Source organism: Egretta garzetta, unplaced genomic scaffold (assembly GCF_000687185.1).
Source record: "Egretta garzetta isolate BGI_Z169 unplaced genomic scaffold, ASM68718v1 scaffold215, whole genome shotgun sequence".
NCBI classification, from domain to species: Eukaryota; Metazoa; Chordata; class Aves; order Pelecaniformes; family Ardeidae; genus Egretta; species Egretta garzetta.
Window position 1 is genome coordinate 5,749,890 of NW_009259719.1, and position 14,033 is coordinate 5,763,922.

At 40.8% G+C, this 14,033-nt stretch overlaps 1 protein-coding gene across 1 annotated transcript; it reads left to right on the forward strand.

Annotated features, from left to right (window-relative positions):
* The first annotated feature begins 3,390 nt into the window (after positions 1 to 3,390).
* On the forward strand, positions 3,391 to 14,027 carry WDR82 (WD repeat domain 82). Its single transcript, XM_035894666.1, has 9 exons — positions 3,391 to 3,481; positions 3,690 to 3,815; positions 7,152 to 7,218; positions 7,409 to 7,508; positions 9,518 to 9,634; positions 10,415 to 10,570; positions 10,694 to 10,763; positions 12,607 to 12,749; positions 13,251 to 14,027. The coding sequence occupies exons 1-9, from the start codon at positions 3,391 to 3,393 to the stop codon at positions 13,278 to 13,280; spliced, it is 900 nt and encodes a 299-aa protein (XP_035750559.1). The 3' UTR covers positions 13,281 to 14,027.
* The last annotated feature ends 6 nt before the right edge of the window (positions 14,028 to 14,033 follow it).

Genomic DNA, 14,033 nt, shown 5'->3' on the forward strand with positions numbered 1-14,033 from the left:
GTGCATATTCTCTTAATTGTGCAGACCAATTATTATATGTTATTTTACACTTCTATTTAGTTTGGCTGCTTTACATGTTAAAGTTGTTGGTGTTCCCCATTTGATAGAGTGAACTCTTGTTTGAAATAATTTAATTTTTATTTCAGTAAGAATGGGTAACTTTATAGGTACGGTGTCTGCCATGGATTGTATTCTAGATCCTAATTATATACAATAATAGAAGGGCTGAGTGATACTAATGCAGATGGTATTGATTGTTCTTCCCCTTTCAAACTTGTAAAGAACAGTTTGATGGGTTGGGAGACATTTGGTCCTTTCATCCCTATCTCCACCTAGTCCTGATGTATGCTTTAGATTTGGAGGGTTTGCTTTAATTAAGTTAAATGTCAAAGATCGATGGTCCTCTGCTGCAGTGCTACGGGACAATGAGAATAGTTTCATCAAGGTAACCTCTGTTTTGGGATGCATTTCTCCGGTAGTTATAAAATTAATTTGAAAGTTTCTCATGTACTGTCAATTGACTTAAAAGTGTAACTGTGATTTTTAGAGGTATCTAGGGATGCAGGACATGCTCTCATCTGCAAAGTTTTAGATGTGAATTTCTTTGTCACTAGAGAGTCATTTGGAGATAAAGATCAAATCTGAGAATGATTGCTGTTGTGACATGGTGGAATTTGGCAGTTTCAGGCCTAAGTTTATTTTTTTTCTTAAACCACCATTTCAAGTGCCTGGAACTCTCACCTTCTTGTATATGTCCTTGCTAATGAATGTAATGGCCAGGAGGAAACATCCAGCTTGCTGGGTTTCAGTGTAAGATACCCTACTTCATCAAATGGCCTGAATGCTAAAAACTTTGCCCTGTGTAAAAGTGGCAAAATTTGGGGTTTTTTTCTTCTGTTAATGAGCAGTTCTGCTGGTAGAATTAAAACGCAACTGTGTTTTGTTATACTTTAGGTAGACCCTCACCTAGTTTGCTTTGTTTTGCTGTATCAAAATGAGCCATACAGCTATGAGAGTCATTACCAGGATGACCAAGCCCCATCTCGGTGAACCCATCTTGGCCCCATTTCAGTTTCTGAAAGTGTCAGGACAGTTTAAACAGCGGTTTGTAGCCAGGGGCTGACAGGACAAGATTATCTCCTTGAAACACAGATTCCTTTATCGTATATGTTCTGAGCTTAGGCAGCAAGCTTTACAAATTTGTCCTGCTTCTCCATGAGCGTCCAATAATTTTGGACCTGAGATTCCATTTCTGTTTCAAAATGTGCGAACAACTGAATTGTTATGATTTTTTTTAAACCCATTCTGCATCACCAAATACCTCCACAGTAGGCTGGCTCAAAAGCACAACCAAGAGGTTTACCTGTGTCTGTTGGGGCTCCAGAACGAGCTCTGAATTGTAGAAGGGAGTTGTGTGCTGGGATGCGCAGCAGTACTTGAGGCCGGGAACAGGAGGCTCTAGATGCGAATTTGTAATCCTGCTGTGAGAGAACAGTGGTCTAGCAAAGGTTTAGCTTGTAATGTCGTATATATCAATTGTGTATTATTTATACAAATAAAGATTTGTATAATGGATCTGAACTCCTGCTTAGCTGTGGTGTTTACTGGACATATCAACGAGCCTGGTTTTGGATGATGGTTTTACCTGCAGTAGTAGTGATTCAAATGAAGGCACAGATATTATAAACCTTGCCTGTGTTTTGTTTCTTCTTTGTAGCAGATTTCACTGTGATCTCATAAAGCGTTTTTCTTTGGCGATATTTCTTGATTTGTAAGTGGGATGGATAGATTAATCTTAAACTTGGAATTATGTTTAGTGATTGTGATTTGTTTAAAAAATAAGTACAACTTAGTTTTCTTGATTGTGTTTTTAAATAGTTGATTGGGAGCAGGTCTTGCGCGAACTGACACATTTCTGCTTGTATCAGCTTACACAAAAACTTCACCTTTTTTAAGACACAGAAGTACTTTCTTTCCTTGTTTTTTGTAAATGTGCTTTTGTCTATCTGTCGGTCTTTATTCTCTCTGTGTGTATTCTTTGGTATATATACTTTTATTCTGAGTAGAACTTCTAACTTAAAATTTTTCATAGATAAGGAAGAGCCAGACAAGGCACGAGAGTCTTAATATGTTTTGTGGGTTGCTTGTTTTTTTTTTTTTTTATGGGGTTTTTAGGTGTTTTTTTGTTTGTTTGTGTGTTTTGGTTTTGGGTTTGGTTTTTTTTTTTTCAGTTTGGTCAGCAGCATAGCAGAGGTAGCTACAGAAAGCAGTATGGGGAAGCATATCAAACAGAATTTTGGTGTCTAAATTTACATTTGATACTTTAAAGCAATATTTATATGTGCTGTTTTCAATTTGTAGCATGTTTGCATCTGAAAAATTGATCTAAAAGTCTACTGGAGGAACTGAGGAAGAATCTGTTGAGAATTGGTGTAAGCGGTATGGGTGGTGTACGGGTTTTAATTACACTTGCTGTATTGGCTTTCAGTTAATGGAAGCTTGTGCCCAGCAAGTTCGTTTGAAGTCAAAGCCCTATGGCTTCTGCTGTTTGAGAATTAATCTTTAAGAATGAATGCCTATTTCTGTTCTGATATGAAAAGTCTCCAACTCACGTTCTTGTTTGGGTGTGTCAATTTGAAGCTGATGAAAACAAGGAAAAAGCTGAGCATTTTAGAAATACCTTGTTTGAGGGTGTAGTCTGATAAACTTTTCTTTTGGCAGCAGTATTGGTTTTAACCGCTCCTGCTGTTTGTTTCCATTCCCATGCCGTTGTCCTTCGTTTGTGTTGGTAAAATGTTGTGTAATAACCAGTTATAAATTTCTAGATTAAAAATAAGTCCCGGAAGAGACCGTATTATTTCTGATGTTGATCGGTGCCCCTGTTGGTTGACTGCCCAGCTTCGAAACCACTGTGCTACCCCACTTGAGGAAGAAAGAGGAAGGAGGGTGGTGGAGACCTTGCACTGCTTAAACAGGCGCTGCTGCTGCTGCAAGATACGCTTACTAACCAGCTACTTCTACATTTACTTTGCAGTTGAAATTTCTAGTACTGCAGTACATCACTTGCTTACCAGACCCCTAAAAACCCCGTTCTGCATGTTGTCTTCACTCTCACCAGAATGTCTTTAATTCTGCTGCAAAATGTTACATTTGAGTTTCATGCTTTAATTAAGATTGGTTATGAATACAATTCTCCAGTAGTTTGAGAGTCCCTGTGTTACCATTGCTTTTTTAGACTACTGGTGTATATATACATGTTCATGTTAATACAGAGAAGCCCTATTCTAAACCCTGTTCTGGGTTTTGAAGTAACATAGAACAAAAAGACAAATTATTCTCAATCTAAAATAAGCAGCAGATGAATTAGATATTTGGATGAGCAAGGGAAGGATGAGGCAGTGCTGCTTGACATTAAGGGCTTGTTATGCTAGCTCGTGTTCTTTTTACAGTAGACATCATGTGGAAAAACTGGAGGAGACAGGTGCGTTTTGCAGGTGTTACAGGGAACTCCTTATGCCTAGGGATGGTCTTGGAGAAAGCACCAAGGTGCTTGTTTGTAAATCAAATACAAATGCTTTTCTTCCTTTGTATAAAAACATCTGACTACTTGAAACAATCTTGTTACATCTCAAGGACAACAGGCTGTGTTAATGTGGTGAGTTTCAGTTCGAGCTTTTTCTTGCAGTGAGTGCAATTATTTCTGCTTCCTTCTGACAGACCAAAGAGAACGCTGTACAGTAAGAAGTATGGAGTGGACCTCATCAGATACACACATGCTGCCAACACTGTTGTGTACAGCTCCAACAAAATAGATGGTAAGTGATCCACTGGAGTTGAGCATATTTAAATTCCTCACACTTAAAACTACGTGCCTGGATAAATAGCTCTAAAGAGCTGGGGAAAAATTAGAGCAACTTTTCAGTGATAAATGTGCTGACAGAGACAGAAGAATTAATGTTCAACTCTAATGCACAACTCGATAATGTTCCCTCCAGCATGCTGATGTGAGTTTTGTTCATTGCTGCAATAACTAAGGGATTAAACATTGTTAGTGTGATAAAAGTTTGGTTCTTGATTCTGCTGTTCACTTTGCTCTTTGATACCAGTGCCATCAGCCTCTGTGCCTTAACTTCTTACACTTGAAATGAGGTAGAAGGAGCAATGCAGCCTTGGTGGGCTAAACGCCATAGCTCTGTCTGATATACACACAAGTCAGCTGCAAGGGAAGGGGATGTTTTCTATTCTCCACATGCAGCGGGGGAGCAGGAAGTTCAGGTAACGCAGCAGATCAGCAGCCAAGCTTGGAGGAGGTCACGGAGCTCTTCTGAGACTAGCTTTGCTTCTGTTAGTTAATATGTTTTTTCTGTGTAATAGACAAAAACCCATTTTCATGCCATTTCTCCACAGTCGGTGTCTGTGATAGCTGCACTGTAAATCGGTGACATTGAAGGCCTTCTAGAGCTTCGTGACAGGCTCTCTGTTAATATATTTGAGTTTATTTTAAAATTCAAATTTAAGAACTGGCGCAGATAGGTACATTAATTCTTCAATCAGGCAATACTTCCTAAGGTTGGAAACAGCTAGTGTCAATTTCAAATTTTGTCTCAACTTTGTTGTAGTCAGTGTCTGAGAGTGTTTCAGTGAACAAGTCTCTTAGCACAGCACTTTATAAATGGGTTTTAACATTGCATTTGTGAACTCATAATAATTTCTGGAATAATGGGTTTGTTTTAGTTTTTCCTTTGCAGAAATGGAGCTTGACAGTAGAGATACTGCTACCTTGTGTGTGTGCTGGGTTACTTAAGGAATTTAAGAGAGTGTGAATTTAGAGCAGATGGAAGTTAAGAGTTAGGAAGTCAGGTTAAACTAGAACAAGCTGGGCCTGAAACTAGAGGAACAAGGAAGTTTCCAACAGAATTCGATTTAATGGTGTAACAGGATTAAAAGCGTGACGGGAGGAACTTGCCTTTTTAGTCTGTTTCACAGACTACTTTTTTTTTTATTAAGTTATTACTTTGTTACATCACATTTCTGACTTAGCTGTTATTTAATTTACAATTAATTAACATTTCAATGAGCCATTTTTAATGCCATTTTGAGTTGTGAGTTTTTGTTTATAAGCACTGGTAAGCCTTTGAAGAACCAAAACTTAAGAGTCTTCATCCTGCAGGATAGCATTATGATACGTGCTTAATTAGAAGAAAAGGAAAAGACAGAGAGTGAAAGTATTTGTGGCTGTTAGGAACCGTAAGCCTAATAAAGCCAGCAGTGTGTTCTGTAGGCATCCAGATACTCTGTCATCCCTAATGCATGTGGTCTGGGGCAAGGTGCATTGTATTTAACCTGCTAATGCAGCTATTGGGAGGGAAAATTAACACAGGAATGTGTTACAAGCAGGGCTGGTGCTTGCTCCTAAGCATTTTGTGTGTTGGAGTTGCTGCTGATCCACTTCTGAAGATTTCCTCAAGACCTTTGAACCTAGATACTCCTGCCTGATTCCAGGCTGAGGTAGTAGTTTGTACAGTTTGAGGGTCTATGATACCACCCGGTACAGGAGATAACTGTACAGGCCACTGCCTTGCCTGGGACAGAGCGCTGCCAACAGAAAGGATCACAAAGGATCACAGTTCCCCAGTGCTTCTTTAGCAAAGGAAGATGAAATTCTGCATCAATGCTTTGAAAATCAGGTAAGGACAGTTCTTCCAGGAAAAACTAGAGATGTGTCTTAACAGCATGCTTGAAGCATATCAGTTCTGGCCATGATGGGATGTGATGCTGGTGTTGGGGCTTTATGTTGTGGAGTCACCTCAGGTCACTTAGAGCCTTTCAGAATGGTGTGTCACCAGCATTGTATTTGCAGCTTGATCAGTGAGCTTTAGTTTTCTTGTCAAATACCAGAGGGTGGTCTAGAACTCTGATCTCAGCTTGATGTGAAACTTCAGGCAAAAATGGTAACTTGATCATTTTTTCACAGAAGCTAAATTTTGCTGAATGAGCCATTCAGAAAGCTCTGAACATGGTAGCCTTTATGAGTGTTAAAATGCTCTGTGTGTATTGCATCCTGTTGGCTCTTGTTCATCTTCAGAGCCTCAGCAGGACTTGTCTCAGAGAGAGACAGCAGAGACAACACTTGACTCAGCATAACGCCAATCTCTTCCATCCAGCAGTAGCTTAAACTAGCGTCCTCTAACTAGTGTGAGGAGGGATTTTGCTGATGCTGCTTTCAGATATCAGAAGTTTAACTTTGCTCTTCACATTTCATCACTCAGATGGATCTGTACATAAAGATTAAAAAGTGGCTTCTGTGCTTTAATAACTGTTTCCTCTTACAAGGATTTCTTTTAATCTTGGGAGAAAGTCTTAACAGCATCTTCCAGAATTCTGGGCTACTCTTGGTATGATCATCCATACTAAGAGTAAAATTACCACTTGAGAAATGGTGTGGTGCTGCTCCAATTTATTAAATATATTTTAAAGATTGCTTTAAGTGGACTAAGCTTTAGACTGTCCTCTTCTGAAAGCTTAACTGCTCAAAGTGCAGAGGATGTGTGAAGCTGTTGATTGTCAGATTTAGAAAAAGAAGAAAGATTTGCTACTTTTTAATGGTCTTGTCCTGGCTTTGAAGTTCATATTTGTATCTCCCCTATGGCTAAATGCTAGAATTCACACATTTCCACATTTCCTATGCTTACTGTTTAGTTTGAGACTTACTTGCTGGATGTGTGCATAGGTAAGACAACAAGATTCATGCTGTATAGCAAAAAAAAAAAAAAGTGGTAGTATCAACTTTGTAAATTTGATACTCTCAATTTTGTGAGAATAATGGAATAAAACCTACTGGTATTAAGTTTTAGCAACTTTGCAATTAACTTGCATAAATCACATGACAGTTTGCTTTTAAGATGTAATATGTCTTCAGACTGTGGGAAGTACCTTTCCTGGTGCTTGATTTCCAGTTCTGCCTTGGAAACCAAGTTGCTTTGTGTCTGTTTCTAACTTGATTGTATTTCAAAGTCTGAGCTGAAATCCAATGACCAGACTTACTGTGGCGAGATTGCTGTTGCTGTGGGGAGCAAGTTCACTGTGTGACCACTTCTAGATAACATTGAGTTTATGGTATAATAAAGTTTATGGTTTGTTTATGGTTTTAGATACAATCCGATACCTCTCCCTGCATGACAACAAATACATTCGGTATTTCCCAGGACATACAAAAAGGTAAGATGTGGCTTTTGGGGACAGTAAGGAGAAATTTAAATAATGATTGTAATGAGCTTGGGTTATGTTAACTCACTTTGGGTTTCGCTTTGTAGAACAGTTAATGGCAACTATGAGCTTGTACACAGCTGTTGGGGTAGGACATGCTGCTTTTGTGTGTCTCTGATGCGTGTGGTCTTCTGTGTTGCAGAGTGGTTGCTCTTTCAATGTCTCCAGTGGATGATACTTTTATTTCTGGATCCCTGGATAAAACTATTCGACTTTGGGATCTCCGCTCTCCAAATTGCCAGGTAGGATATCAAATTCATGTGCATTTTCAGTTAGAAGGATGACAAATGGGTGCGTGCTTGTTATAAAGCAAGAATGCTGCCAGGAATGTATGCTGCTGATTTAGTGTTGACACCTTCCTGGAATGCTGAAGGAGCCTTGATCACAAATCTTTGTGAAATATATATGTCGCATTGTGTAACACCACACACTTTCACCTATGTCTCTGCTGGAGAGGTGTTGGGAAGAGCAAGAAATAACACCCGCAGCTGATGAAACGAGAGAAGAGCTGGGTGTCATCAGCTTGTTCATCAGGCTGCTACCCCATGCAGAGAGGCCTCTCTTAGCCAGCATCTCTCCTGGGTTGGGAATGGCAGCAGGAGGGGCACTGAGATGCATTTTATCTGAGTGTTTATAGTGTGTTTGAAATTGATGCCTTGATGCAATTAAATTTGATGAAGAATCTGCTAATTTAAAGTAACACAGCAGGGTCTACTCCCTCCTTGCATCACGTTTGCTGTTAATCACACCTATTTGTGAGCTGGAATAGGTCACTGAACTTTTTTTAGTGGAAGCAGGCTTGTGTGGGCTGAGAAAAGTACCAGAGCTGTCAGCAGGGTCAGGAATGAAAGATTAGGAGTAGAATCTCCACCTTTTATTGGTGATGAGCTGTTTTGTCCCTATATCTGGACATGTAGTCTTGTGCTCTCATATTTTCCCAGCTCACTGGGACCATTTTGCTTATGAGAGAGGGCTATTTACTTATTCCAGAGGATGTAACTGTAAATGCAAAAGGAAGAAAAGGTTACATTTCTAACAAAATTGTTTTAATCTTTCTCGAACCCAAGCTTTTTCTGACGAGAAATCTTAATTTTGCCGTTCTCTGGGAGTATGCCTTTAATGCCAGCGTGTAAGTTTCCCTTGGACTGAATCTCATTCTCAGAGTTGCTATAGATAAAATAGGGTTGTAAATTCAGTAGCAGTTCTGTGATTTATGCTAATGCCCGAGGTTGTAAGAATGGTAAAACTAAGACTGGTAACTGGAAGCTGCATCCACCAAAGTTTGGGAAACAGATTGAGGAAGTGATACTTGTAATTCTCAATTTTCCCATGAGGTGGCAGCAGTAGTGCCTAGAAATATTGTCGGGGAACCAGAGTTGTCCCACTTGAGAGGGCCCCTAGTATTTGCTAGCTTACTGCCTAGCCTTCAGAGATCACAGGGGAAGCGGACCTAAATGGGAGAGAATAGTAAAGTATGCAGAGTTCTCTAGAGAAGAATGGTATTTCAGAAATGCAGAAACTTCTTCAATGTATTGTTGATTTAAGCAAAGTTGTTTATTTATGTGCATACAGTTACATCAAGACATTTGGCTAACATGCACAGACCTGTCAATCAGGATACAGAAAATTATGTACCTTGTTGGCTTTTACAAATCTTCTCAAGTCTTCCCTACTGTGTGAGTTAAGGAAAAGTTAACATTACAAATAAGCACTGATAGTAGTCTGTCACTTTTAATATGTAAGGTCTGTTGGCTTCCAGAAGGTATGAGTTTTTATTAAATAGGCATGGGAAGTTCAGCAGTGGTGTTCACTGGAGCTGTTTCTACTTTCAAAATACCTTTTTTTTTTTTTTTTTTTTTTTTTTTTACACCTTCTTCCAAACCATAATTGTTAGAGTGTTGCTGTCAATCCCAGCAGCAGTGCTTTGTGGCACTGCTTGGTATGGTTATTATTACACTCACATCATCCTCCCTTCTCTGGGTACTTTTTGAGTGAATGACAGCTCAAATGAAGTCTTGATTTGTTCTGCTGTAAACTTTGTCATTGCAGCAAACTGGAAGCTCCATATGATGACCTGAAGTAGTCAGAGTTGTGTTTGAGAAGCTGACTTCTGAACCTTCTCAGTATTTACAATTGAAATTCAGTTCTTCCACCCATGGGATGCTGTCCTGCTCCCAATGGGCTCAAAGGGTGGTGGTAGAAATGTGAGCATCAGTTTTGCAAAATAATTTGGACAACTTCTATTTTCCAGGGTTTAATGCATCTCCAGGGGAAGCCTGTGTGTTCTTTTGACCCAGAAGGGTTGATTTTTGCTGCTGGAGTCAATTCTGAAATGGTGAAGCTTTACGATCTCCGTTCTTTTGACAAGGTCAGCTACCCTAACTTCACTTCTTACACTTCTTCGCTTGCAAGAAGTAGTCTAAACTCAGTGCTCAGAGGCTGGATTTTTACTCCAGCTTACTATCTGGGGTGCCTATTTGGCACCTACAGAGGTTTTGGTAAGTACACCTCTTGCAGAGAGAGAGGGGTACGTGCAGTCACCAAATCCTGAAATCCACTCTTGAACCAATGTTAAAGTTTACTTCCGCTAACTCTTTCATGTGTTCCAAACTCTTGTTTAGACTTCTTGTTTGATTTTGGTGGTTTGGATTTTTTTCCTTGCTGCTTATTCTGGAAGAACACTGGCAAAGCAGGAGCCAGGATTGTCAGAAGGGATGGAAATTTCAAAGGAAACTGTAACTGGGTGGGCAGCTGAACTGACTAAGCACCAAGTTCCATGGTTTTCAAAAAGTCAGATGACGATAACACTGGCTCAAGCTGTTTCTCTAACTTCAAGTAGCAGCCTTGTTTGAAAACTTCATCCTACATTAAATTAATTTCTGTTGTTGAATGTGGTACTGTACGGGACTATTGGGTATTGAAACACCCTACTGTGTCCTCTCTTGCTGTGCAAACTGTGGTTTCATACTTCTCTGAAACTTGCATGTGTAGTGACATGGTTTTGCCATGACACTTTCCTTTGGTATCTTAGGACTAAGGATTTTCTTTTGAAAAATCTTGCATTTTTTCCTGAGCTAAGGTTAAAAACAGACTCTTGTTAGCAGCAATGTAGAGAGTCTACATAATATTTTCCTTTTTTTCTTTGAAGGGGCCATTTGCTACGTTTAAAATGCAGTATGATCGAACATGTGAGTGGACAGGTCTGAAGTTCAGTAATGATGGCAAACTCATCCTCATATCGACTAATGGAGGGTTCATTCGACTGATCGATGCCTTTAAAGGAGCTGTCCTGCATACATTTGGGGTGAGCACGTTGCCTGTGTAACCTGCTTGAAACTTGGTGTTTGGTTTGGGAGCAGGTGCCCTTTGGTTGCGAGATTACTGTGGGCACGCTCTCTACTATGTATTCTCCTGTTTTGTGCTATAGGGTTATAACAATAGCAAGGCTGTCACGCTGGAGGCGTCATTCACACCAGACTCCCAGTTCATCATGATAGGTAAGATAATTCTTTTTGAAAGAATTTCACTGCTCTGAAATTAGGTGTGTTATGTAGGACTAAAGTTGTGTCTGTTTTGAGAAGCCGGATGTATTTAAATAATACAGTGCTGCTGTAAGCTTTCTTTGCATCGACAGTTTTGTTTCGTTAGTTTACTTAGCATTTTCTAGACTGAAATGTAAACAAGCCTGCAAGAAGACTTTTATTTTTTCCTTTATATATAAAGACTATTCCAAAAAAGATAAGAAACTGGCAAACTACTGTAATGTGTGGAGATCTGTCACATAAGTTATGTCAATGATCCTCACTCCGTGGGTAGGATGTGCTCATGTGCTGCCTCTGAAAATGCTTTGGGGCTGTATGTTGTGCCCTGCCCTCCGTTACTTGATGAACAAGGCACCTGCCTGTGCTGAGACAATCAGTCTCACAGCCTGGTGTGTTTGTACACCTCCTAGGGACATTCCTGCACTGCCCATGCGCTGGGACAGCTGCATTTTGTTCATGTGGCTCTTATAAATCCCCATGTCCATGGAAAAAGCTCTGCTTAACCCTTGCTAGAAAACAGTAGGCATCGGCCTTGATGGCTCCCTGAATGATTCCTCTGGCTCAGGCCTCCTTCCTCACCCCCACAGGAGGGACTCTTGAGTGAAGTGGGTGGCAAAAAGCAGTTGCAGCTCCTGTAAAGCCTGGTGCTGCAGGTTGGGCACTTCAAGGTAAGCGCTGCAGTCACTCTGCTGCCCAACAGGACCCATGAACACGTCAGACTCATTCATGTGGCACTGCCCTCTCCTAGCAGTTTTTTTGTTCCTATTTATTTGGCTGGTATGTCAAATATGTTTAACCTTGTGTGGTAATTAGTATTCTGATCCCCAGTTTTCCTGGATGAGTGATGGTCTTGGAAAACCACTGGGTTTTTTTGTTCTGGTGGAGAACTTCCCAGTTGCAGAGAAGGTGGGGCAGGGAGTAGTTCTTTATTTAGTCTGTATCTGGAGAGCACTTTATTGCACATATTTACCTTCCTGTTGTGCCCTCCCAAATGAAAACTATCGTGGGAGACCCTCCAAAACACTTACTTGTGTTCAGTTTTTACATATGATTAAGTTGTAACTGAGCTTCTTAATTTTTCCTCCCTGCAAGGCTATACATATAAGTACAGAAGTATAACAAAATTCCTTGCATTTTTATTAGGGATTCTGTGTAAAATGAGATGGAAACGGTATTGAATTATAAAAGTGCCCAGCCCCAGAGTTTGAAAAATGCTATTTTATAGTGAAATACCTGTCCTGCTGTGGCAATGTGGAGAGTTGACAGCTCCAGTGAAGCTTCTGGTATTTGGTGTAGTGCATTGAAATCTGATTACCTTCAATGGTGAAGCCTTTGATTTGACTCTGTGTCTTCCAAGTGAAACATTTATTTCCTTCTGTGTCTGAACTGACAACTCTGACAACTTATGTGCACAGTGACTCTTAGACCCAGCCTTTGGCCTCCTGCACATCGGTGCAAGTTGGTGAGGGTCTTTCCTCCTTGGCTGGATGGTGTCAGCTCTCCTTTTCTACTGGGTGACCGTGGTTGTTAACCTCTTTGCCAGAATAGCATTGTGCTGTGTTGCATAGTTGAGTCTCTGCAGCACAAAGATAGAAACCTGCTGTTTGGATTCAGATGTGCCAACTCCAGCAATGTTGGGTAAATGCCCTAGCGATACTTTGGGATTTCAAAGGTTAAGCTATGAAGATGAGGCATGCTTTTTCCTACAGTTCTCTGACAGAAAAGGTTATGTACTTCATTTTCGCTGCTGGCCTTTCCAATGTATCTTGCATATCTTGTTTTCTACTCTTGCCTGCAGGTTCGGAGGATGGGAAGATTCATGTTTGGAATGGAGAAAGTGGGATGAAGGTGGCTGTGCTGGATGGGAAACACACAGGTCCTATAACCTGCCTGCAGTTCAATCCAAAATTCATGACTTTTGCTAGCGCATGTTCCAATATGGTAAGGAAAGTGTTCTATGTTTCTTCTAGCTCGATGAGGTGCTGGACCCTTTTGGAAATTAATCTGAGAAGGCTCAGTGACACTGATGGGTATTGCCTTGGACTCTGGTGAGGGCCAGGCCCCTGTCTGTTGCACCTTGATTGTGCCTTACCTTGGCAGGTGGATATGCGGGGCAGCACACTTGGCAAGCCAGCGTGGGCACACATGTCAAAGCAGAGCAGTGAGCGAGTGTGCATACAGAAGTACGAGTTCTTTAGGTCACTGTACATGGCTGGTATTTTCGGTTTGTTTAAGATTGGCTTGCTCAGGAAAATGCATAATGCAAACCAAACCAGTGTTAAGCAAGGATTGTAACCTTCAACTGCTTGGAGGGTGTTGCTGCCTCTTTGGTAGTCTGCCTGTGTGCTTATAGAAGGTATTAGTGATCAGCTCCTACAGTGTGCTGTAGGAGAGACTTGTGTTCTGCTCTGTAAAAAACGTTTGTTCTTTTCTCTTTTGTAGGCCTTCTGGCTGCCAACTATTGACGACTAATTCCTACACTGGGGCTGCTGTCAGGTGACTTGCATACTGCTAACAGCAGCACATCATTGCAAGCATAGTGTTGGAATTGCCTAGGTCTCCTAGACTGTGTTCCTGTTCCTGTGTACGTTTCCATATGTCTTACCTTTATTTGCTGCATTCCTTTGTGAGGACTCTTCCACTCGGCCTCCTAGCATGTTCAGAAGCGGCATGCTGCACATTCTTACCTTCCAGACCATACCCAGCAGGCTTCAGCCGAAGTTGGAACTGACACAGTATTATTTCTAAGAGCAATGAAGTCTGTTTTATTTACAAAATGTTTGTGGCATTTTTTAAGCTGTAATTGTGTGTTTTCCTTCTCTTAAGTGCACAAGGCTATTGATGTTCCAAGGTGGAACGTGCAGTTCCTTCCCGTAAGTGCATGTTTTTCACATCTGGGATCTCCTTGGTTTCACTGCAGACCACAGATGCAAAGTTACTGCTGTGCCAAATGTGAACACTGACAATTTTCAACTTAAACAGCAGATGCTGGATTCTATTGCAGTGGAACACGTGCTGAAAGAGTGGGTGACTGTAAATATGTGTTTTACATCCTGTCATCCTGGTTTTTGCCAATTTTAGCGTGCAACAAACCATAAGGTTTTGTCCACTGCCAGAGCTTGCCGAAGCCTCCCTGCTGTTTGCTGTGCCGGCATCCCGGAGGGCACAGACAGTACTGATGAGGTCCGCTCAGTGTCCCAAGCAATAAAGGAGTCTTGTCAGCAG

Excerpts from the sequence above, each read along its gene's own strand:
- WDR82 (XM_035894666.1), top strand. The coding sequence starts at position 3,391 with ATGAGGCAGTGCTGCTTGACATTAAGGGCTTGTTATGCTAGCTCGTGT. Across the intron at positions 9,635-10,414 it reads ATCTCCGTTCTTTTGACAAG|GGGCCATTTGCTACGTTTAA; the intron begins GTCAGCTACCCT and ends TTTTCTTTGAAG. Across the intron at positions 10,764-12,606 it reads CTCCCAGTTCATCATGATAG|GTTCGGAGGATGGGAAGATT; the intron begins GTAAGATAATTC and ends TCTTGCCTGCAG.